At 42.0% G+C, this 27,305-nt stretch overlaps 1 protein-coding gene across 1 annotated transcript; it reads left to right on the forward strand.

Moving 5' to 3' along the window:
- The first annotated feature begins 480 nt into the window (after nucleotides 1-480).
- Nucleotides 481-27,305, forward strand: SLC35F6 (solute carrier family 35 member F6). Its single transcript, XM_075201135.1, has 7 exons — nucleotides 481-617; nucleotides 697-863; nucleotides 20,575-20,647; nucleotides 21,439-21,610; nucleotides 21,905-22,117; nucleotides 22,694-22,804; nucleotides 25,866-27,305. The coding sequence occupies exons 2-7, from the start codon at nucleotides 787-789 to the stop codon at nucleotides 26,321-26,323; spliced, it is 1,104 nt and encodes a 367-aa protein (XP_075057236.1). The 5' UTR covers nucleotides 481-617; nucleotides 697-786; the 3' UTR covers nucleotides 26,324-27,305.

Consider the following 27,305-nt stretch of genomic DNA (forward strand, 5'->3'; position numbering starts at 1 on the left):
TACCACAGAGGTAACTGTCTATCTGAACAACACTAATACTCTGCGTTTGTTATGTCGTGCTGGTGCATTTTTTGCCCCAAAGTTGTTTCCACTAGCCAAATAATAAAACCGTCTAATTATTTATTATCAGGAAATCAGACAACTCTCTATCAATCTGCTTCCGAACCAAAATCTCTTCTTGCCAATCTCTAGGACTGGTTAGAGGTGACCACGAAGCAGGGAGTAAGTGGGTTAAAAATTTGAGAAAGGGGCACCTATTGGTACTAAAATTGTGTGTTCTGCATAATTTACACATGTAAAATCCAGTTCTATACACTTAGCACTGTGCATGTGATACATTGTAACCAGTAAGATGCCACAGACTGGTGTGGAATCCTCTGTACAATCAGCACTGTGCATGTGATACATTGTAACCAGTAAGATGACACAGTCTAGTGTGGAATCCTCTGTACAATCAGCGCTGTGATCATCTGATTGAAGCTGTGCTTTTTATACACATAAAACATCATAGAGAATTTCTGTAAGAAGACGCTTCCTCTTCTCATTCAGCTTTCAGATGCTGAGAGTGACAGATTCCAGCTGAGTGACTGTGTGACAGCATCAGATGTGATTGCACGGTGAGCACACAGCTTCATACTCCCTCTATGGGCTGTCACGCAGGTCACATGATTTCATACTCTCTCTCTCTCTATACAGGAAACCAGCTTCCAGTCTGTGTATTTATTCTCAGCAAAACAAGCTTCCTTCTCTACGGCAGCCCATTGAGAGGGATCCCTGGGCACAGCCATGGCGTGGACGTCGTACCAGCTTATCCTGGCAGGGATGATGCTGGTGACTGGCTCTATAAATACACTCTCAGCCAAGTACGTACAAGCAGGTATTGTTTACAATGAGCAGACTGCATTAGATCAGGGTGTACTGTATATACGGTCTATACATTCAGCTCTGATACATAGACCGTATTGGGCTGGTATTGCTGTTATCGCTTCACGTGAGACAGAGATAAACAATATTTTTGCTAATTAATGACTCATGGGGTTTAACTATCTGAATATATGCAAGGCCCCAGCAGTGATTAACTGCAGAGAGATACTTTCACTTACAGTAATGCGGTTAAATAGTTACCTGGAATATTAGGGACTTCACAGGCCAACCGTTCCTCTTTAGACAGCACGACGGTCTAAAGAGGAACAGGCCAGTATAGTATCATTGTGCAGGTTGTCAGCAATGTAACAAAGGAACAGAAGATGGATTTGTTTGATGGTAACAATTGTCTGTGTAATCTTCAGTATAAGGATGTTATTTATTTTGTAAACTGTTACATTGTTTATTCTGCTACGTTTACAATATATTTTTATGTTTGTTATGATTCATATTCAATTGTATCCAGTTTTATCTGTATTTATCTCTGTCCCTGGAGGCAGTGACTACAACAGAGCAGAAGGTTCATGTGTAATAATAACCTCACACATTCTTTACTATTATCTATGGGCGATTGAACAATACACCAGGGGCCTAAAATCTTAAATGAAGAGGTAACTGTTTTTTCATGTAGCACACAAATATCAACTTTAAATTTCAGTGTACAAATAAGCTATCAAGTATTTGTGTGCTACATGAAAAAACTGTCAGTATTTAACTTATGTGCAAAACAGAAAACTAGTTTTCACCCCTTGCATTGTAACATGGTTTTGTCCAGGAGACTGAGATAAGATACCTTCATTCCTTAATGAATCAGGCCCCAGGTTCCTGCAGTGTCTTATATTCCCGATTGCAAATTCTGCCCGGATGGGGCTACATAGATAGTCGATAACACAGGAGACAGCAGACAACCGTCGTCCACATCTAGGGCCAAATTTTACATTTGTGTGACAAATTACAGCTGTATGGCCAAATACACAAACACTGCAAACTACAGCAGTTTTGTGGATATGGTTTTCGGTAAATGCAAATTTAAAGAAGATAAATTGTGTTAATTGAGGGCTGCTAAAATCCCAGGAGCCCAGTAGTCAATGAGAGATGACTGATTGGTTCCTGCATCTACAATATGTTACGTATCCCGGCAGTAACTCTATGATCTTTGTTTTTGGGCGACTGATCTATTTATTGCGCTATTCACAAATGTTATTGTTAAATATAGGAGGTAACTTTAGTGACTTTCACTTGCTCACTCTCCATCCTCAACCCCTCTCCCCCTCCCCCTTGTAGATCACTATATGGACTTTCTAGTTATTTGCTACATTGATGGGGAGTTACATTACAGTGGATAAACCTTTTAACATCACCTTCATCATTTTGACTTTAATGATCGTAATAATATTGTTGCTGACAGTGTTTCTTTTCTATCTCCAATTTTGTGAATTTCTCCCAATACTTATAGTGTTGACATTACTCCTCATTAACATGGGTTGGCTCAGTTTATCATGGACAATGACAGTGTAAAAGTCACACAATTATACTTCATACACAAAACCAACAGCAGTGGCTGGTGCTGGTGCTGGAGGAAGTAACTGCCCCATGAGGGCATCTAAGGAATGTGGGTTAAATAATAATTATACTAGTTATTACACTAGCTTATAGCATAAGATCTGCAGTCAAATATAACAAGTTTGATATATGAACTTAATGTCATATACAGCACAGGTTTTGTGCACCAGAGTGACAGGAGTCTCATATATGCAGCCCTGTCCTCACTAACACATCACACATCTCCTGATATACTCTGTGCTGCTGGAAAACCCTGCTCCTTCCACTACATAACTCTCCGTCTGTGACTTCCTGCTGCCTCCATTTCCCTTCTCACATCATGACATTGCCCCTGTCACAGGCAGCCCTGTCCTCACTAACACATCACTCATCTCCTGATATACTCTGTGCTGCTGGGGTACCCTGCTCCTTCTACTATATAACTCTCAGTCTGTGGCTTCATGCTGCCTCCTTTCCCCTCCTCACATCATGTCACTGCCCCTGTCACATGCAGCCCTGTCCTCACTAACACATCACTCATCTCCTGATATACTCTGTGCTGCTGGGGACCCTGCTCCTTCCGCTATATAACTCTCAGTCTGTGGCTTCCTGATGCCTTCATTCCCCTCCTCACATCATGTCACTGCCCCTGTCACATGCAGCCCTGTCCTCACTGACACATCACTTGTATCCTGATATACTCTGTGCTGCTGGGGGACCCTGCTCCTTCCACTATATAACTCTCAGTCTGTGACTTCATGCTGCCTCCATTCCCCTCCTCACATCATGTCACTGCCCCTGTCACATGCAGTCCTGTCCTCACTAACACATCACTCATCTCCTGATATACTCTGTGCTGCTGGGGATCCTGCTCCTTCCACTATATAACTCTCAGTCTGTGGCTTCATGCTGCCTCCATTCCCCTCCTCACATCATGTCACTGCCCCTGTCACATGCAGCCCTGTCCTCACTAACACATCATTCATCCCCTGATATACTCTGTGCTGCTGGGGATCCTGCTCCTTTCACTATATAACTCTCAGTCTGTGGCTTCATGCTGCCTCCATTCCCCTCCTCACATCATGTCACTGCCTCTGTCACATGCAGCCCTGTCCTCACTAACACATCACTCATCTCCTGATATACTCTGTGCTGCTGGGGGACCGTGCTCCTCCCACTATATAACTCTCAGTCTGTGGCTTCCTGCTGCCTCCAATCCCCTCCTCAAATCATGTCACTGCCCCTGTCACATGCAGCCCTGTCCTCACTAACACATCACTCATCTCCTGATATACTCTGTGCTGCTGGGGACCCTGCTCCTTCCACTATATAACTCTCAGTCTGTAGCTTCCCGCTGCCTCCATTCCTCACTGACACATCACCATCTGCAAAAGATACAGCTGTAAACAAGCATACTTATAACAAACACTTAAACGCCTTGAATTGGGCGCATCTGCGTCTGAACGCACTTACTGTACATTGCCCACGTTAATCTGCCCTCGTCCCCTGTTCCTCCTCTCAAGCTGTAGACAGTCGTAAGTGTCAGCTGCGTGCGGATATGACTTGCATACAATTACGCTCATTGGTGTAATGTCAGTCACTGCTCGTGCGCAGTGCAGAATCTCGCAAGATACGCTACGAAAACACGAGTCAAGCCCACAACACTAATACAAAGTTGCCTAACCTATTGCTCAGGGGGTTTCACCAATTTTCCACTACCATAGAATTACTAATATCATTGTAATATGCAGATTTAGGATGTATCTTCGGGCAGGGGTTATTCAGGTAACTATTTCCTTGTCATTTGGAGCACTGCAACTAATATCTACTTCATTTCATTTTACATTTACGCCTGTCTTTCCACACACTGCCCCTGGCATTCCCCTTATTGAATGTTTAGCAGGGCTCCTCACAGTGACTGCACAGGCACTTTCTTCCTGTGTGATCTCACGAAACAGCAGCAATTATTGACTTTTCTTTCTCTTTCTAGTATTTGGAGCTCTCCGGATTATTATCCATTCGCCACCATGATTTTCTTTTTCGTTATGTTTAACACAAGTGGTCAATAGGAGTCTGTTTTTCTCCCATTGGTAAATCAATCACTAGCAGTTACTTGTTTCCCAGAGCGAAGCAGCTTTGTTGGCAGAAAGTAACATAACTAAGAGATTAATTTATCAACCACTATCGGCCCTGATTCATCAAGTGAGTTGAACGTGTATTTCTTTTTAATATGCGCGTAAATTGGTAGCCGTAGGAGCGGATCTGAAGATACGTGCGCTGATGAATACGGGTCTAGGTCCGCTCTCCTTTACTACACAGGACACTGCAGGATATCTCTAATATATATGAGGAATATAAGTGCTCAAAAGAACACAAAGAAAAGAAGATATCTATAGAATTAATGTCACCTTTTAATAATATTGGCATTAATAACAAAACATTGAAAAAGGGTTGGATTTTTCCCCAATGAAATACATTTATTAGGATGTTATTAATGTTTGCTGAACATAAAATACATTTTTACAGTTGCTCCTGTTTGCAAACACATGTTATAGCATATATACAAGACCGTCATCACTAGTAGTCAGGACTTAGACTAAGCCTGTAGCTGGTGCAAGAGATATGGCAGAAGAGCAAGTACATTAGAGATGCCCAAAGTTTGAAACGGACACTTCTGCTTGGGCACGAGCTTGGCACGCCCTTACTGTACATTGACTACTGGCGAATGCTCCTTCCCAGGGGCAGGCTGGGCTGGGGGGCAGGGAGGCATCTGCCCCCTGGACCAGTCCCATAGTGGGCTACCTTTGGCTGGGTCACTGGAGAAATGTTCCCCACTGCAGCTTGACGTCATCGCGGCGTCTGTCAATAGAAATTTAAACCGGCAATGTCAGGTTAAGTGTTTAAACACTTAACCTTAGAGGTCCCCACATTGCCACTTTAAATTCCTATTGACAGACGTCGCGATGACGTCAAGCTGCAGTGGGGAACATTTCTCCAATCGGCATAACTTCCTGTCAGCATGATGATCCAATCGGAGATCTCCAGCGTCGGCTTCTAGGTAAGTCTGTTTATTTTAACATCGGTTTGCCAGAAATTCGGATTTTATTTGGAGGGCTTGTCGATGTCGGATTGGTGGCAATCATGAAAATGATTACTACCGGTTCTGTGGCGTTTGGTCTGGTTCTGATCATGCGCAGAGCGGTTTTGTGGATAATACGCTCAAAATCGACAGATACACCTTAATGAATGCGGCCCATCATATTTCCCGATACATCAAAGGGGTTAACCAGGTAAGGGCTCCCCGTGACTTTGCATTTAATAGTCTATTTAGGTATAACAGGTATAGCCGCAGTGCCGGTGGTGGCAATTCCATCTCAAGATGTTTTTTTTAATACTATTAATTTTAATTAATTTTATATCTTTTTTAGTAATTGAACCAAAAGCCCAAATCTGCCTCCTCAGTATCATTGCGGGTGTGAGAACCGGGGCTGCTGTTAATGCAAATTGTAATCAATAAACCCCTAAGAATAGTTTGGACTACGGGCAGGTTCTAGAACATAGGAAAGAAGGATCTTCGTACCCAGACAATTATCCTTTTTAAGCCGACTTGATGCTGGAATCTCTGACAGTTCACACGGGGACGACCGGAAGTCGAAAGAGAACTAAATAAGAATAATCTGCAAATCAACTTATGAATTTGGGGATACATTTTGTTTTTCTAATATGATTGAAATTCCTATTAAAGAAACCCCTTAGTGTAATATGTATCAATAGACTGAAGCTACAGAGGTAGAGTCAAGTTACTCACGACTTACATGAATATTATTATACTGCCTTTCAGTGTAAGTTGCTTTTAGCTTAAATATTGCTCTTTACCATTGAATTTACGGCAAACATGCATTTTTTAAACTACATCTGGCAGCATATTGGTTGTCACGTGAGGATGTCAGAGGTTGAGCTGTCAGGTCATGACTCACTGTATATACAATTAATATCTACAGACACAGGAAATCTCAGCCTGTGTCAGCACTTAGGATCAGTAGATTCCACTACGCGCAGCCTCGTCCGTGTTGTTCAACTGTGGACTCAATGCTGCAACTCTGTGAGCCTGCTGACCGCGAGCTAGGGTATGAGGAACATGAAACTAAACCACAGGAGAGATTTGCATGAAGATAAAAGTGTAATAACAGACTTACAGTAAAGCCTACTTGTCAACTCTCCCTGAATGTCAGAGAGACTCCCTGAAATAGGGGTGATCTCCCTCACTCCCTGAAGAGTCCGGCATTCTCCCTGATGCTGAGCCAGTACAAGACGTGGTTGGCTTCGCCATCTGTGGCATGATGACACAGTTCAGAAATTGTGTCCTATGTCCATGTATTGATGCCTATGGAGGTGGCCATTTTCATGAAGACCAAGATTTAATCAAAGACTGACAGGTAAGACCACATGACTTCAGTAATGGAGACAGAAATGTAAAAGACACTTCAGTCTCTAGAAATTCATTAGCTGCTTTTCTTTAACGCATAGTTGCCTACTCTCCCGGAATGTCCGGGAGACTCCTGCATTTCTGGGAGACCTCCCGAGAGAGCAAGGCAACCTCCCGGTTCTCGCCCCCGCACTAGATAAGTGGTGGGGTGGGGCTTAGTGCGCAAATATTGCGTCATCAAGCCCCGCCCCCGCAATCCCACCTCATCTTTCTGAAACCAACGAGGAAAGGTTGGTAAGTATGTAGTAAAGGTATAAACAAGGTTTAGAAAATCAGCAGATGGGTTGATGTTTAATGCCAAAACGGCAAGCCTGGAGATTCTGGCACTATACCTTGCGGATCACAAAGATTGTTAAAATAATCCAGTCATCAATCTGTCGACTATCAGTAACAGTGGCAATTGCGGTAGAAATTTATGCTCATATTTCCTTGCACCTCTATGGGGCGCCAGGAAAAATGAGCAGAGAATTCTTTCAGGTCTCCGCCATGAAGTTTTCTCAGACATTCCGGAGACATTCCATTAAGACAATAGGTACATCTATTGCGTCAGGAACATCTTTCAGACTGACGCCCCATTACAGTATGTTGCCTGAATTAAAAAAATAATAAAACAATGCGCCAATCTCACTTCACCGTCTCTGCTCTCTCATGCAGTAAGAGGACACGGATATAATAAGTCATTCTTCCTGTTATCAGTAACTGAACACTTTTTGTTTCTCCTCTGCAGCCAGAAATAGATTTGAGAAGAGTCTAAAGTCCGCGGTTTGCCAGTGCTCGTAACTGACATCAGGAGAGTGGAACTTCATTAACTGTTTAATGCAAGAAAGCAGAATATATGTTTATTTAAAGTTTTAAATGTTTGGACAAACCACAAACAAAAGCTTCACACCTTAGGCCATACTTGGCAACATTGTAAATTCTTTTTCTGGGAGGTTTGGGGGCGGGGCAGGTGGGCATGTGGGGGCGGGGCTTGCATCATTTTGGCCCCACCCCTAAGCTGTCATTATCAGTTTGGCCACGATGACGCGTACAACTCCCTTATCAATAATCTGCAACCTGCGACTCATTGTTGGTCCAGTTTAATTAAGAACTAATTTGCTAAATATTACTGTGAAAACCCCACAGCTATCCAGCAACTCTAGGCCCCAGGTGTAACTAACAGCCCTTTAATAAATAATTGCTAAGGGTCGTCTTACATAGTTATCCTACACTGATTTCCAACTTAAGGTCATATTATGACACATTATTTGGAGAAATATTATAATAATAAGATCACTCCCAACGTTCGTTTTTTAACTGACTTTACATAGTTTAATAAATTCGCTGTAACACTATCTTAATTGAAACAATATAAGTCTATATTTTAATTAAGAGAAATAAAATTGTGTTTTTTAACTTATTACAAACCATATGCAATGAAACTTAGATTTGCTGAGTGTTCGTGCACCACAATATCACACTTGTCTCATCTGTCTTTATAAGGACTCTACAAAATTCAGGGGTCTTCCAAGTAGGCAATTAAGCACCATGACAAAGGGAGCGTGGTCCAGCGTTTGGGATATGGAAAGGCAGATATGGGGTTTTTGTACAGTGTCACAATTGGGTATAGGATGTAAGAATTATACTTCCCCACTTCCCGGTTTTTCCCAGGCTGCCTTCCTTTACCTTTACCTTCCTTTACCCTTACTTCCTTTACCTTCCTTTACCCTTACCTTTACTTTCCTTTACCTTTACCTTCCATTACCTTTACCTTCCATTACCTTTACCTTCCTTTACCCTTACCTTCCTTTACCTTCCTTTACCTTCCTTTACCCATACCTTCCTTTACCTTTACCTTCCATTACCTTTACCTTCCTTTACCCTTACCTTCCTTTACCTTCCTTTACCTTTACCTTCCTTTACCCTTACCTTCCTTTACCTTCCTTTACCTTTACCTTCCTTTACCCTTACCTTCCTTTACCTTTACCTTACATTACCTTTACCTTCCTTTACCCTTACCTTCCTTTACCTTCCTTTACCTTTACCTTCCTTTACCCTTACCTTCCTTTACCTTCCTTTACCTTTACCTTTACCTTCCTTTACCTTCCTTTACCTTTATCTTCCTTTACCCTTACCTTCCTTTACCTTTACCTTCCTTTAACTTTATCTTCCTTTACCATCTTACATAGCAGCCTCTAACACGATGCAACGTTCCTAGTACATGACAAGATTATGACTGTTCAAAGTAAATGCAGCGCGGGGCGCCGGAGACATAAATGGACATTCAAACTTTCTCATTGTGGAGGGGGCTGGGAAGTACAATTCAGAGCCTGTGCCCCCCACACACCCAAACACACATTCAAACATAATTGTAGTGTCAATCACTATAACCTTGTTTCCCCGTATTTTTCTTTCATCCACAAACAAGTACAGACATGTTGACAGACTTTCACACGTGATTATAATATGGCAGAACAGACACTACAAAGGACTAAAACACATCATAATATATAACTCAATATAATGTATAACACAGTATAATATATAACACATCAAAATATATAACTCAATATAATGTATAACACAGTATAATATATAACACAGTATAATGCATAACACATCATAATATATAACTCAATATAATGTATAACACAGTATAATATATAACACATCATAATGTATAACTCAATATACTGTATAACACTGTGTAATACATAACACATCATAATATAAAACTCAGTATAATGTATAACACAGTATAATATATAACAAACACATCATAATGTATAACTCCAAATAATGTATAACACAGTATAGTACATAACACATCATAATATAAAACTCAATATAATGTATAACACATTATAATATATAACACATCATAATGTATAACTCCAAATAATGTATAACACAGTATAATACATAACACATCATAATATATGGGTAATGATTCTCCATCCCCAGCCCAACATTAATTATATTATTCAGACCAGGTTAAATCACACTTCCCTAGTTTTCATACCTCGCTCCCTGGGGATGATGGAGTTGGAGTATGAAAAGGAAGTTTGGGGTGACTTGATGTTGCTATAGGCGTTGTTAAGTGGGGGCGACTAGGTCTATGAAGACACTGGTTGTATTCTTGAACCCTTCCCACCCAATGTGGTTTGTGGTGCATTTTGGAGCAAATCGCAATATTGTAGCCTGACCGGGAAGGTCTCGCATTAATCCGTGAGTTTCCCGGACATTCTGTTGGATAACTATGGCTTAAATCAATTAGAAATCAACTAAAATGCACACAGGTCATTGGTGGGATCACTTATTAAAATCAGGACGCAGCAGGAATAGGGCAAACAGATCTCTGTAAGGAAAGTCTTTATTTTCTTAAGCACAGGGACGGAACGGTGCATTGCCGGGCTCTGTAGCAATATTTGGATAGGGGTCTGCTGCTGTAGCCTCACAGAGCAGGCACAGTCTGGGGCATGCGCCCACTGTGCATGCCTCTGCAGAGAGCAGAGGAGGTGCCCCAGGAGGGGTGCAGGGACTTCAGGTGGGGAATGGAGGCCTTGGATCCGGAATCTTCCAGGTCATAGGCAAACCATGGGGGGGGGGGGTTCCTAGTGCCTGGAAACCCCCTCCAAGCCTGGGGCACTATATAATTGAGATGGTTGGACCCTTCACACGGCTCTGCTTGAAAAGGGAGAGCTGCATGCACCTAACACGCAGTGGAATGCATAGTGCACGCAGCATTGCCCATGTATATTATGGGGATATGGAGAGTTGGAGAGCAGCCAAGCACTGTCTAAAATTATAGCCACGCCCCCATGCATGCTGGTCACGCCCACTGGCCACATGGTGTGGAAACCCCCCACTACAAATCCTGCGTTTGCCCCTGCAGGAGCCCCCTCACCTCTGGGCTTCTTGTAGGCTGCACCCCCTGCTCCCGCGATAGTTCTGACACTGCCTACGCGACATGTATAGAAATGTAGCACAACTTCTGTATATGTGTTGCCTCTTATACAAAGTTGTTGACTTGTAGCAGAAGTTTTTTTTAGAAATGTGTCTCAGCTCTGCACCGAGATAAGTTCTGACCTGTTTCAGTGGCTGAAATAAAAACGGAAAAAGTGCATCTACAGTTATCAATCTGTGTGTGCGAGATATGTTATTCCAATATCTGAAGAAAATAAAGATATGTTGTAACTTATGCTCAAAACTGGCTTACTTTAAAACAGAAAAATGTATGATTGAATGGCTACATATACAAGTCACTGAGCCACTGGCTCAGTGGGTCACTTGTCACTGAATATTATATACTGGGTGTCAGTAAGGATGTAGGACACATGTTGTTTCCTGGTTAGTCACTCTGTTTATCACAATGTACAGTGCACCTTCCGAGAGTTATTTACCTGTGCAGAGACGTCTGTGTGACTCAGACATTACTAGTACAGGTGTGGGGCACGTAATTACCACTACCTGCATTCTTCCAGTCTGTAAACATCAGCTGAGGTCATAGCTGCAGAATAGAAACTAAACCACATACGTTCAGCGGGCTGCATGCTAAGCAGTGTCCTCACAATATAGTATAATAATTATTACTATTCAATATATTTGGGTTTTTTTGTGACCATTGGGTAATATAATGGTTACAATCATTAATAGTCAATAGCAATTTTTTTAATATTCAGTAAGAGTATCCAAGTTCACGCCTTTGTTCCACGGATCACAAATTTGGGAGTATGTCCCATTCACCGCTGTTCTGCATCTGTCCCAATTCAAGGACTTGCACCAATAGGAATTCCGGCTTATAAAGCACAGCTGATACCATATATGAACATGAAAATTCAGATATTAATGCCCAAGTAACGTAGTGGAATGAGAACAATAAACAATTATCTTTATTTGTTTCATTGAGGATATTCACACTACTGAACAGAGCTGAGTACAGCTGTTAATAAAATTAAACTCACCGCCATCTATTGGTGGAATTGTAGAAGGCATCCTCTGCATGGAATTTCTGAGGTCACGTCTCTTTTCGTGTATACAACTTTAAATTAGGGATGAGCGCGCTCGGATTTCTGAAATCCGAGCCCACCCGAACGTTGCGGATCCGAGTCGGATCCGAGACAGATCCGGGTATTGGCGCCAAATTCAAAAGTGAAACTGAGGCTCTGACTCATAATCCCGTTGTCGGATCTCGCGATACTCGGATCCTATAAATTCCCCGCTAGTCGCCGCCATCTTCACTCGGGCATTGATCAGGGTAGAGGGAGGGTGTGTTAGGTGGTCCTCTGTGCTGTTTAGTTCTGTGCTGTTTAGTTCTGTGCTGTTTAGTGCTGTGCTGTTTAGTGCTGTGCTGTGCTGTGCTGTGCTGTGCTGTGCTGTGCTGTGCTGTGCTGTGTTCTGCAGTATCAGTCCAGTGGTGCTGTGTGCTGTGCTCTGTCCTTCTGAGGTCAGTGGTGCTGCTGGGTCCTGTGCTGTGTCCTGTTCAGTCCAGTGGTGCTGTGTCCTGTGCTCTGTGCTTCTAAGGGCATAGTTATTTCCCCAATATTCCCCTGTGTTTAAAAAAATAAAAAATTTTTTTTTTATAAAATACCAAAAACTACTTTAATATTTTTTAATTACCACAAAATTTTCACAACCAATCCTGCAGTATAAGCCCATTGGTACTGCAATATTACCAAGTTCACACATTCAGCAGTAAAAGTCCAGTGGTACTGCAATATTACAAAGTTTACACATTCTGCAGTATCAGTCCAGTGGTGCTGTGTCCTGTGCTCTGTCCTGCTGAGTTCCGTAGTGCTGCTGGGTCCTGTGCCGTGTCCTGTTCAGTCCAGTGGTGCTGTGTCCTGTGCTCTGTGCTTCTAAGGGCATAGTTATTTCCCCATTATTCCCAAGTTTGTAAAAAATAAAAAAAAAGTAAAAAAAAATAAAAAATTTAAAAAAAAAAAAAATATATAATAATTATAACCAAATTTGCAAAACCAATCCAGCATTATAAGTCCATTGGTACTGCAATATTACCAAGTTCACACATTCAGCAGTAAAAGTCCAGTGGTACTGCAATATTACAAAGTTTACACATTCTGCAGTATCAGTCCAGTGGTGCTGTTTCCTGTGCTCTGTCCTGCTGAGTTCCGTAGTGCTGCTGGGTCCTGTGCCGTGTCCTGTTCAGTCCAGTGGTGCTGTGTCCTGTGCTCTGTGCTTCTAAGGGCATAGTTATTTCCCCATTATTCCCAAGTTTGTAAAAAATAAAAAAAAAGTAAAAAAAAATAAAAAATTAAAAAAAAAAAAAAATATATAATAATTATAACCAAATTTGCAAAACCAATCCAGCATTATAAGTCCATTGGTACTGCAATATTACCAAGTTCACACATTCTGCAGTATCTTGTGCTACATATAATGGAGAGCAAAAATTTGGAGGATAAAGTAGGGAAAGATCAAGACCCACTTCCTCCTAATGCTGAAGCTGCTGCCACTAGTCATGACATAGACGATGAAATGCCATCAACGTCGTCTGGCAAGCACGATGCCCAATCTCCTAGTACAGGGCATGTAAAATCCAAAAAGCCCAAGTTCTCAAAAAACAGCAAAAAAAGAAACTTAAAATCATCTGAGGAGAAACGTAAAGTTGGCAATATGCCAATTACGACAAGTAGTGGCAAGGAACGGCTTAGGCCCTGTCCCGTGTTCATGACTAGTGGTCCAACTTCACCCAAGGATCAAAGCCCTCCTCCCCCCCCCTACAAAAAATTTAAGAGAGTTATGCTGTCAGCAACAACAACAAAACAGCAAAGAACTCTGCCTTCTAAACAGATGACATCACAAATCCCCAAGGCGAGTCCAAGGGTGTTGTTGGTTGTGAACCCTGACCTTCCCATCACTGTACGGGAAGAGGTGACTCCATCCAGCATTTGCAGCACGCCCTCTGCATATGCTGGAAGGATCACCCACAGTCCAGTTACAGATTTGGCTAATGAAGGTGTGAATGTTGTGCACTGGGAGGAGGATATTGATGTAGCTGGCGCTGAGGAGGATGTTGATGATTATGATGCAGACAGATACCAAATTGCATTTCTCAATTTCTATTTATATTCTAGATTATATAACGGCTGAAAAGTTTTCTGTTTTACTCCTAGTGGAGAGGGGATCTGATGCAGACAGATACCAAACTGCCTTTGTCCATTTCTTTGTATATTTGAATTGCTAGTTCTACAGTCTATGCAGGCTGCTTTATTTATATTCAACTACAAGTGTAGGGCGGGGGGGGGGGGCATAGATAGCCACCAAAGTAACGTGGTCCATTTAATTTCACTTTCTAGCTCCACAGTCTGTGCAGCCTGCTTTTTTTTATCTTCAAAGTATTTATATTTACAAGCCTTGCAATCTAAATTAACTAGAGGTAGTGACGTGGTAGAACTCCAAAAGGCAGTTTGGAAGCCCCTGTACAAACTGGCTCTATTTTTTAACTGAGTTGTCCCCCCTCCAGTGTGTACTCGGAAAGAGTTTTTAGTGCAGCGGGGAACCTGGTCAGTGAGCGGCGAAGGAGGTTGCTTCCTCACAACGTTGAAAAAATGATGTTTATAAAAATGAATAATCAATTCCTCAATGAAGTACAGCACTGCCCTCCAGATACTACAGAGGGACCTGTGGTTGTGGAGTCCAGCGGGGACGAATTGATAATGTGTGATGAGGAGGAAGTAGACACTGTAGGGGGAGAGGAATCAGAGGTTGAGGATGAGGACGACATCTTGCCTCAGTAGAGCCTGTTTAGTCTGTACAGGGAGAGATGAATAGCTTTTTTGGTGTGGGGGCCCAAACAAACCAATCATTTCAGTCAAAGTTGTTTGGTAGGCCCTGTCGCTGAAATGATTGGTTTGTTAAAGTGTGCATGTCCTATTTCAACAGCAGACCTCTCAACTGCAGCTCATCCCTCCTCTGCGGGGATAATGTCTCCTGTGCTCTGACACGTCACTCTGTGTACTCTCAGCCTCAGGATCTGACACTACAGCTACCATGCCTCTTGTAGCAGCCCTCACTCCAGGGCCTCTTCCATGTGCAGTGTCCCCCTCTCTCTTGGGTTCACTATAGTGGCATGGAGTTTTCCCCCTCATCCAGGGCACACATTCCTTGCCCTGGCTCAGTCACCACGCTCAGACTTCCAGGCAATGCTGGGGGAGCCTGGGAGCTTCCACCCCAGGTCCCCAGCTACAACTCTCCTCTCCTGTGTCTTCTCTCTCTTTCTGACACTTGAAAGATCGTGCCTTTAAATGAAAAAGTCAGTCTTGATTGCACGACTATGTGCAAGTGCAACAGGGACATTTTTTTGGGTTTACAAAGTCAAACAGTAACACTACGACCCTGTCTGTCTGGGGTCTGTCAATGACGAATTGTCTGGAGCATGTTTTGAGGAGGTATTGTGGCCCCGGTATCAAATTGGGTACCGGGGCCACCCCACTATGCAGTCCAGATACTTGTTTGGTGGAATTCCGACACGTGGAGGGTTTTTTAATTATATTGTGGCCTCGGTACCAAATTGTGTACCGGGGCCACCACACTACGCAGTCAAGATACTTGTTTGGTGGAATTCAGACCAGTTGAGGGTTTTATTATTATATTGTGTGGACCACTCTATCTATACCACACTACAACTCTATACCACTCTATTTCCTACTTTAATTCTATTTAATTCTATTTCCTACTTTAATTCTATTACTAATTAATTAACATAAAGAGGAACCAAAAAAACCAATTTTACCAAAAGTATAATATGACTTAGACTTACAAACACTACACTTGAAAGATCGTGCCTTTAAATGAAAAAGTAAGTCTTCATTGCACGACTATGTGCAACAGGGACAGTTTTTTTCTTTACAAAGTCAACTAATAACACTTGGACCCTGTCTGTCTTTAACATACTTAATGGGATCTCAATGACGAATTGTCTGTAGCATGTTTGGAGGAGGTATTGTGGCCCCGGTATCAAGTTGGGTACCGGGGCCACCCCACTACGCAGTCCAGATACTTGTTTGGTGGAATTCTGACACGTGGAGGGTGTATTTATTTTATTGTGGCCCCGGTATCAAGTTGGGTACCGGGGCCACCCCACTACGCAGTCCAGATACTTGTTTGGTGGAATTCTGACACGTGGAGGGTGTATTTATTTTATTGTGGCCCCGGTATCAAGTTGGGTACCGGGGCCACCCCACTACGCAGTCCAGATACTTGTTTGGTGGAATTCTGACACGTGGAGGGTGTATTTATTTTATTGTGGCCCCGGTATCAAGTTGGGTACCGGGGCCACCCCACTACGCAGTCCAGATACTTGTTTGGTGGAATTCTGACACGTGGAGGGTGTATTTATTTTATTGTGGCCCCGGTACCAAATTGTGTACCGGGGCCACCACACTACGCAGTCAAGATAGATAGATGCGTATCATAGATAAAGTACATTCAGTGGTGTGGGGCAAATTGAAAAATATTCAAAATGCACTGACATTATCAAAAACAAGAGGTTGTCACACGCTAAAACTCCAACATGTATATGATGGAGAGGATGGAGGAGCAGCCGTATGTGTAGTGTAATGCAGACCTGTTGAAGGTTTTTTATATATTTTATTGTGGTGCCCAGTGCCCACTCCTCTACGCAGTCCAGGTACATTTATTGGTGCGAATCAAACAAGTTGATGGTTTTCTTATTATATATATTGTGGTGACCCACTCCTCTACGCAGTCCAGGTACATTTATTGGTGCGAATCAAACAAGTTGATGGTTTTCTTATTATATATATTGTGGTGACCCACTCCTCTACGCAGTCCAGGTACATTTATTGGTGCGATTCATAAAAGTTCAGGGTTTTTAAGATATTGTGGTGACCCACTCCTCTACGCAGTCCAGGTACATTTATTGGTGCGATTCATAAAAGTTCAGGGTTTTTAATATATTGTGGTGACCCACTCCTCTACGCAGTCCAGGTACATTTATTGGTGCGAATCAAACAAGTTGATGGTTTTCTTATTATATATATTGTGGTGACCCACTCCTCTACGCAGTCCAGGTACATTTATTGGTGCGATTCATAAAAGTTCAGGGTTTTTAAGATATTGTGGTGACCCACTCCTCTACGCAGTCCAGGTACATTTATTGGTGCGAATCAAACAAGTTGATGGTTTTCTTATTATATATATTGTGGTGACCCACTCCTCTACGCAGTCCAGGTACATTTATTGGTGCGATTCATAAAAGTTCAGGGTTTTTAATATATTGTGGTGACCCACTCCTCTACGCAGTCCAGGTACATTTATTGGTGCGAATCAAACCAGTTGATGGTTTTCTTATTATATATATTGTGGTGACCCACTCCTCTACGCAGTCCAGGTACATTTATTGGTGCGATTCATAAAAGTTCAGGGTTTTTAATATATTGTGGTGACCCACTCCTCTACGCAGTCCAGGTACATTTATTGGTGCGAATCAAACAAGTTGATGGTTTTCTTATTATATATATTGTGGTGACCCACTCCTCTACGCAGTCCAGGTACATTTATTGGTGCGATTCATAAAAGTTCAGGGTTTTTAAGATATTGTGGTGACCCACTCCTCTACGCAGTCCAGGTACATTTATTGGTGCGAATCAAACAAGTTGATGGTTTTCTTATTATATATATTGTGGTGACCCACTCCTCTACGCAGTCCAGGTACATTTATTGGTGCGATTCATAAAAGTTCAGGGTTTTTAATATATTGTGGTGACCCACTCCTCTACGCAGTCCAGGTACATTTATTGGTGCGAATCAAACCAGTTGATGGTTTTCTTATTATATATATTGTGGTGACCCACTCCTCTACGCAGTCCAGGTACATTTATTGGTGCGATTCATAAAAGTTCAGGGTTTTTAATATATTGTGGTGACCCACTCCTCTACGCAGTCCAGGTACAATTATTGGTGCGAATCATAAAAGTTCAGGGTTTTTAATATATATTGTGGTGACCCACTCCTCTACGCAGTCCAGAAAGATACCTTGTTGCAACGTTTTGGACTAATAACTATATTGTGAGGTGTTCAGAATACACTGTAAATTAGTGGAAATGCTTGTTATTGAATGTTATTGAGGTTAATAATAGCCTAGGAGTGAAAATAAGCCCAAAAACTTGATTTTTAAACTTTTTATGTTTTTTTCAAAAAAAATCCGAATCCAATACCTTAAATCCGAACCGAGACCTTTCGTCAAGTGTTTTGCGAGACAAATCCGAACCTCAAAAATAACGAAAATCCGGATCCAAAACACAAAACACGAGACCTCAAAAGTCGCCGGTGCACATCCCTACTTTAAATACATGTTATTTCCTTAGTGAAACATCTAATCAAAAACCCACTACAATAAGCAATGTCTAGACTATAAGACAGAATGTTCACATGTTGGTGATGACGCATCTGAGTTATATTTTAAACATTAGCAATATGTATATTTGTATAATATTCTAGGGACACTATCACAGTGCATGTGTAATGTGTTATCTCAATACATACATGTCATCAGTCTACCTATTATATCATGGAAGGAAACCCCATACTCAAAGACATACATGCAAAATACATACATAAAACATAGCAGAAGGGAGACTGTTTAATCAAGAAGTTTAGAGTGTAAACAACAAAATAACACTGCTGCGGAATTTGTTGTTTATCAATAGAATTATATTGAATAATTAAATTATTTATTTAAAAATACTTACATGTCGTACTCCTTCAGGAGTATTTTAGCTTCCGAGATCCACCAACTATTGAGGTAGGGGGTGATAGAAGAAGTAGAGAGTGCTGGAAGGTCTTCTAGCTGGTGTATTTGAAGTAGCAGTAGTGACTATAAAGTAGAGATGCTCAGGCTCGGTTCCTTGGAAACCAAACACACCTGAACTTAGGAATCCGATCGGTACTGTCACGCGCCCTCGGTATTGAAAATGAGGCAAAACGTCAACATGACGGTACTGGATCTTGGATCTCGCGAGTTTTGAATTCCTTTTAAAGATCCAACATCATGGAGGGCGGGCCCCGGGAGGGCGGGCCCCCATTTTTCTTTTCTGCCACTGCTGTGTGCTAATGTGTCCTAGATGTGCTCGGAACTGCCGTGTGTTTGTGTCATTGCTCTGTCGCTTACCATCCAGCCAGGTCGCTGCAGTATTTGTGCCAAAGTGTATGAAAGTAATATTGTGACCTGTGAGGTGGTTAAAACTGACTGCAAATGACTTGAAATTAGTGTTATTGAGGTTAATAATAATGTAGGAACAAATAAAGAGCAAAATTATGTGATTTTAGCATATTTTAGGATTTTTTCTAAAAAATCCAAAACCAAAACACATGAGGGCAGTTTTGCCAAAACCAAAACACGAAGCTAATCCAGATCCAAAACCAAAACCAGTTCACAGGGGTCAGTGAGCATCTCTACTATAAAGTGATAGCTTATTAATTAGCTAATCACCTTAATCTTACATTTTTATTCCTATAGGCAGGCATTGCTGCACACACAGGTGAATGGCACCCAACAAAGAGCCCGGACTCACTGCCGGCTCCTCCTGGTTACAGTAGAATCACAATGTGTTGGCGAGGAGCAGGGCAGAGAGTGGAGCTGCCTCATTGGGGGAAATCACGTTATAGCGGTGGGTTATGTGATTAGAGGGCCTGAAAGCTACAACTAGTAGCCATAGTTTGCACTGACTGGACAGGGCAATATGTGTGCAATATAAATGACATATTGACAGTTAGGGGTCCTACTTGTCTGTGTTTGGGAGGATTTATTCAGTTCCCTGTTCAGCAGAGAACCGGACATATAAATTCATCTCATTACTTAAGCCTATCAGCCCTCCTTCTAAACGCTTTGCCTTAGCTATTACCAGCACTCCCCGACTTGGTGCGATCCTATTTGTATCATCCCCTTCCCTTTAGGATGTGATCTTTCATGAGCAGGGTCCTCTTTCCTCGTTTTCTCCCTATACTATTCCATCACCGTCTGAACCTCTAGGCTACTTCCCTAGCCCTGTGTTCCTGAGCCTGGGCCAACTCTACGTTAGACATTACCATCACTCTCATTCACTGTTCCATATATAGTTGGATCTGCATTACCAAAGTGTCTGGGTAATCTGTTGAGTTAATGTCTGGTCTTTGCATTATTTTGTTTTTTAAGTATTATGTAAATGTCATGTATGGTGCCCTATAAATTAAATATAATAATAACTATGAGAATAACGGACCCGGATTCTTTATATGGAGGGTAGCGGTCTGTGCGTATGGGAACGGCTGCTTGGGCGTCATGGAGATGGCTCAGAAGTTCTCTGAGGAATAAGCAAATGGATGTAACCTGTAAGACTTTGATCCCTAGGAAAAGCAACCACCAAGGAATGGTTATAGCAAGCTTTAAATTAGCACCAGTCAGACAGAAGAGGGAAATTAGCAAAGTAATTAAACTAAAACATTTGCAGGTTACATTTTGCCCAGTAATTAGCTGTGATAAAAAGAAACACATTATCAGGTAAGATGCAAGTCTTACCAGATACAAGTTATTAGAAAATATTACAGAACCTTACAAACATCTCACTTAGAGCCTATGTCTAAAATCACATTATGACAGCTATATACTCTGTGTGTTGCAGGTGGGCAGACAATTTTAGCGCTAAAGGATGTAAAGGTTCAGACAGTCACCAGTTCCAGCATCCTTTTCTACAGGTGAGTGACACCACTGATTCATGTCATTACTCCCTATGAACCTTCAGGGGACAAAAGGTCATTAAGGAATGTGTAGTAGAAATGCTGTTGTTTACCTATGAACATCATCATCATCAATTTATATAGCGCCACTAATTCTGCAGCGCTGTACTCAATAACTCACATCAGTCCCTGCCCCATTGGAGCTTACAGTCTAAATTCCCTAACACACACACATACACAGACAGAGAGAGAGAGAGACTAGGGTCAATTTGATAGCAGCCAAATAACCTATTAGTATGTTTTGGGGTGTGGGAGGAAACCGGAGCACCCGGAGCAAACCCACGCAAACATGGGGAGAACATACAAACTCCACACAGATAAGGCCATGGTCGGGAATTGAACTCATGGCCCCAGTGCTGTGAGGCAGAAGTGCTAACCACTGAGCCACCATGCTGCCCATATGCTATGCTATTCACAGTTAAATCAGTCAAATGGTTAAACTTGGACCGTAATGTACTGTCCTTTCGTAAATAACATTTACTCCAATAGACAAGGATAGATTTATTAATGCTGAGTAACAAATATTTGAATTTGGTCGCTAATTGATATAAAAATGAACCAACTCGTTGATGCGTCAATTATAAAATCTATTTTTCGAAGACTTATTTTTGTGGCAGATTATTGGAATTTCTCTGCAGTGGATCCTGTCCAGGCCCTTATATAACATACATTCTAGATAGATATATAGACGGTCAGCTGAGACGGTCAGGCACTCGTTAGAAGCTGATCAGGTCACATCTGTCTTCTAGGCTGTGGGCATGTTTTTAGGAGAACTCGCCTGTCTGGCCGTTTTCTACATACTGGTGTTCAAGGACAGAAGATCACCGATACCGACCCTGGAACCTTCTCAGCCATTCAACTCCTTCCTCTTTCTGCCACCGGCGATCTGTGACATGGCCGGGACAAGCATCATGTATGTGGGTGAGTATGGGAATTAAATTCAGTTACCTTTAGTAGATTGTGTATTGAGGTTGTGCTAATAATCCTTTGTGTACACCTTTATAACCATTTTTCTTTACAGCACACAACTTGTTTTATTTTTTAAAGCATTATTAGACTAACAGCAAAGTAAATACAACTAATTTAGACTTCTGTATCCAGACACTTGTCAATTTTAACTTCATTTTCTTTATTTTGCTGCCTGAGACTCATTTTATAGGCACATCCCTGTTGGAACACATTGTCATAACCACATTCCTTCCTCATTTATTTCAGCATTAAATATGACCAGTGCTTCCAGCTTCCAGATGCTGCGAGGAGCCGTCATCATTTTTACTGGGCTTCTCTCTGTCGCCTTCCTGGGGAGAAAGCTGGAGTGTAGCCAGTGGATCGGGATTCTCGTCACAATCGTTGGACTGGTCATTGTGGGGTTGGCGGATTTACTCAGTGGTTCTGGGAGTGGGAAGAATCTCAGTGACGTTATTACAGGTAGATTGTGCTTGCTGGATATAAATCAATGCCGATAGGACATCTGGTAGAATAATTTAATTGGCGTTACTTGCAACATCAATAATAAGCAGAATGATGCAATGTATTTGTAAAATAAACCAGTCTGCTTTTTGCTCCAAAAGCCAACACACTGTAGTAAAGGGCTGATAACTGAAATATGAAACAAAAGATACATTGTATATTTTACAAGGGGGCACACAGATCAAAAGATTAATAAAACACATGATGTTTCATTACATAGTAGTGGCCAGTAATTTTAATGCTAATATCAATGCTACTTTTATTGACAACCTTATCTATATGTTTAGATAGAAACTGACAAAGCAAATTTAAGTGGGGTCTTCAATTGTCCAGGATGTGCCGCTGAACATAACTATGATGTTCAACGGCACACATTTCTAAGTATGTTGGTACCCCAACATCGTGGATTTACATGTCCACCTCCATGGGGTGAGATGTTACATTGAATGCCCTACGTAGTTATTAGACTTCTGCGTAATATGGAAAAACAAAAAGTACTGTACACAACAATCTCCTCGATCTCTCTCTGTACAGGTGACCTGCTCATCGTAATAGCCCAAATTATTGCGTCTATACAAATGGTCTTGGAGGAGAAATTTGTTTACAAGTATAATGTGCATCCGCTCCGAGCAGTGGGCACTGAGGGTAAGTTATAACTTACTGTATGTACAACTAGCTGTAACATGGTGTATAAAGAGGCATCACACTAAAACATTACTTATTGTTAAAAAAAAATACAGAAACTTAACAACGGGTAAGTAGAGATGCTCGAGCTCGGTTTTCAGAAAACCGAGTCCATCCGAACTTAGGCAATCTGGGTAGGCTCCCGAGCCGGCTTATTACTTTCGTGCATGCTCGGGTCTGAATCGAGGCAAAAGGTCATTGTTGCATTGTAAGATCTTGCGGGTTTTGGATTCCATAAGTACCTTCTTCCCCAGGAGATCCAGCGCCATTGCTCAGGGCCATTGCTCACACAGAAACATGAGTAGCAGTGTTCTTGTCACTCTCCAGTCTCCAGTGACATTGCTCAGGGCCATTGCTCACACAGAAACAGGGTTAGCAGTGTTCTTGTCACTCTCCAGTCTCCAGTGACATTGCTCAGTGCCGTTGCTCACACAGAAACAGGGGTAGCAGTGTTCTTGTCACTCTCCAGTCTCCAGTAACATTGCTCAGTACCATTGCTCACACAGAAACAGGGGTAGCAGTGTTCTTGTCACTCTCCAGTCTCCAGTGACATTGCTCAGTGCCGTTGCTCACACAGAAACAGGGTTAGCAGTGTTCTTGTCACTCTCCAGTCTCCAGTGACATTGCTCAGTGCCGTTGCTCACACAGAAACAGGGGTAGCAGTGTTCTTGTCACTCTCCAGTCTCCAGTAACATTGCTCAGTACCATTGCTCACACAGAAACAGGGGTAGCAGGGTTCTTGTCACTCTCCAGTCTCCAATGCCATTGCTCAGTGCCATTGCTCACACAGAAACAGGGGTAGCAGTGTTCTTGTCACTCTCCAGTCTCCAGTGACATTGCTCAGTGCCGTTGCTCACACAGAAACAGGGGTAGCAGTGTTCTTGTCACTCTCCAGTCTCCAGTAACATTGCTCAGTGCCATTGCTCACACAGAAACAGGGGTAGCAGTGTTCTTGTCACTCTCCAGTCTCCAATGCCATTGCTCAGTGCCATTGCTCACACAGAGACAGGGGTAGCAGTGTTCTTGTCACTCTCCAGTCTCCAGTAACATTGCTCAGTACCATTGCTCACACAGAAACAGGGGTAGCAGGGTTCTTGTCACTCTCCATTCTCCAGTGACATTGCTCAGTACCATTGCTCACACAGAAACAGGGGTTGCAGTGTTCTTGTCACTCTCCAGTCTCCAGTGACATTGCTCAGTGCCATTGCTCACACAGAAACAGGGGTAGCAGTGTTCTTGTCACTCTCCAGTCTCCAGTGCCATTGCTCAGTGCCATTGCTCACACAGAAACAGGGGTAGTAGTGTTCTTGTCACTCTCCAGTCTCCAGTGCCATTGCTCACACAGAAACAGGGGTAGTAGTGTTCTTGTCACTCTCCAGTCTCCAGTGCCATTGCTCAGTGCCATTGCTCACACAGAAACAGGGGTGGTAGTGTTCTTGTCACTCTCCAGTCTCCAGTGCCATTGCTCACACAGAAACATGGGTAGTAGTGTTCTTGTCACTCTCCAGTCTCCAGTGACATTGCTCAGTGCCATTGCTCACACAGAAACAGGGGTAGCAGTGTTCTTGTCACTCTCCAGTCTCCAGTGCCATTGCTCAGTGCCATTGCTCACACAGAAACAGGGGTAGTAGTGTTCTTGTCACTCTCCAGTCTCCAGCGCCATTGCTCAGTGCCGTTGCTCACACAGAAAGAAGGGGTAGCAGTGTTCTTATCACAAACAATTATTCAGAAACTAGAAGAAGCCGGGTCAGTACCAAAAGGTCAGACACATTAATGCATAAACACTGCTAATACCATCATGACCTATTGCTCAGAGAACAGTCTCAACAGGTTTAAATAGAGAGAGGCTGATGCCATGGACAAGCATGTGAATACATTATGGGGAACGTCTATATGATAAGTGTCTTTTTGGGCATGTTTGCCTGGAAAGAGGATAGACAGTGACACAGCACCTGAGGTGGCAAAGGCACAATTATAGATTCATTATATGTTACTAGTTATCTACGGGAATACATAATATTAGTAGCACTGCAAGATGTTGGCAGATATCTATAGAGATCCACAGCATTAGAAGAAATCTATAGAGATACCCAGTATTAGTAGTTATCCCTGGGATGTATGGTGATATTTTAGTAGGATACTCAGGGCATAGGCAAACCGAGGGGGAGTTTCCTAGTGCCTGGAAACCACCCTCTGAGCCTGCCATGCCCCCATGCATGCTGGTCATGCCCACTGGTGGCTTGGTGTGGAAACTCCCCTCTACAAATTCTGTGTTTGCCCCTGAGGGGGTGAAACAGAAAACTACTGCCTGGTGTGCAGAATAGCCTAGGTGTGTATGTGTTAGAACTGATTTGTTATACATAAAGGGAATAAGAGCAGTATCTGTTATAAGTAGTTAAATAGGGTTTATCTACTTATAACAGAAAAAAAATGCAAATCACATTAGAGCAATTGGTCTGGCAGTTGACTTAAAGGACAACTGTACCCAAAAAATGAATAAGAATTTCCTGCTTGGACCATTAGAGATTTTCTGGGAGGATCTGAGGAGAAAAGGAAAGATTGTATTATTATATTGATCTCATCTACAGTAGCCTCACCAAAAATGAAACCCTTTAATTTTGGATGGAGAAAAAAATGTAAAACTCTGTGTTGGACAGAATCCTTCCCTACGGAACTGTGAGGATCTCTCTTAAGTTCTAAGCTGTCACCCCACAGTCATCAAGTAACTAAGTACCAGTCATCTTAAGCTGGTAAGCGAGCAACCGAACTGCTCCACCATGCATCTGGTCAAAGGTGTAAGACAACAGTTCACAAATTCAAAACACACTTATAACAGAGAAGGTCTGTCAGACCCTAGAGCATTGCCTCTATCCTACAGCACTTTTCTTTACAGTTGTTCCCTAGGTACAGCCAATATCACTGAGTCATAAGACACAAAGTGTGCACTTTAAAGGATGTTTTTTTCTCTGAATGGCCACTCACAGGGCACCGAGTTATCCATGATTGTTTATGTTGTCCACAGGTCTGTTTGGATTCATCATCCTCACCCTGCTATTGATCCCCTTCTACTACATTCCGGCAAATGGTTTCAGCAACAACGACCGTGGAGTCCTGGAAGATTCGCTGGACGCCTTCTGCCAAATGGGCAACCAGCCGCTTATCATGCTGGCTTTGTTCGGCAACATCAGCAGCATCGCCTTCTTTAACTTTGCTGGTATCAGCGTGACAAAAGAAATTAGTGCCACCACTCGGATGGTTCTGGACAGTCTAAGAACAGTGGTCATCTGGATCGTCAGTCTTGCTGTGGGATGGGAGACTTTCCATGCTCTACAGATTCTTGGCTTTGTCTTTCTCTTGTTAGGTACCGGCCTGTACAACGGACTGCACAAATCACTGATGTGTGGACGGTGTAAACAAGAGAGCGAGGAGACCCAGGGTCTCCTACAAGGTGAACGTCCAGCCATCAACGCTGACTGTTAATGTCCAGACTGACTGATTGACACTAGAGGGCTGGATCTCTTATATTAGGTGTATATACAGTATATCATATTTTGCACTTGGCCAGTCAAAGCTTGTTGTTGATTGTCCTTTACAAGTTTGCGCCACAGATGGGACTTTTCGACTAAAACAAATAGGTTTCCATTAGTTAGGTTGTTTTACTTTTTTATTTTTATAAAATATTTAATTGTGGAGTTTGGCAATTTTTTTTTAGAATTAGACATATAAAAATGTGGAATACTAAAGTCCAGTCCAAAGGAGAAAGGTCTTTAAGTTATGAAGTGTATTTCAATTTCCCATTTTTTTTTGACCTAATAAGTAAGAAATAATTTGTCTTAATGGATGATTGCACAACACATCTTTTAATGTAGACATACAGAATGCATGTATTTTATAACGGCTAGACATTTTTACACATTTGTAGGACGACGTTTCATAGTTTTTGACTACACACTAGTGCGAGATTCCATTGAAATTGTGACACTTAGCTCTTGCTGGAAGTGTGAGGTTCAGCAAAAACATGTAGAGAACAGCAGAAACCAACACAGGCTCTGTTATTTCAGCCAGTTGTTCTGAACATTCTGGACATTCAAAGATTTAGATGTCTGGTAATAATTTCAAATAAAAAGAAGCACAATAATATTAGACTTACTTGGGAATCAGGGGTGTAACACGTTTAGTTCAGGGATACAAATAATACTAGTATTTGCACTCTAAATAATAAAATGTTTAAGTGCCTGTTATTTACAAATGTCTCACTTCAATAAACCACTTTTTTTAAGGGACGATAGATGAACAACAGAGAAAGGAATCATTTATTTCCTGATCAGATCTCTGTTTTTCGTATTTATATCTAAGGTGGTTGGAAAAAAAAGATTTTACTATATACAAATACATATGTTTTTGTCACTAGGCTGCAAATTAAGAACTGTACAAAATAAAAATAAAGAATTGCACAAAATTA

Source organism: Mixophyes fleayi, chromosome 3 (assembly GCF_038048845.1).
Source record: "Mixophyes fleayi isolate aMixFle1 chromosome 3, aMixFle1.hap1, whole genome shotgun sequence".
Taxonomy (NCBI): Eukaryota; Metazoa; Chordata; class Amphibia; order Anura; family Limnodynastidae; genus Mixophyes; species Mixophyes fleayi.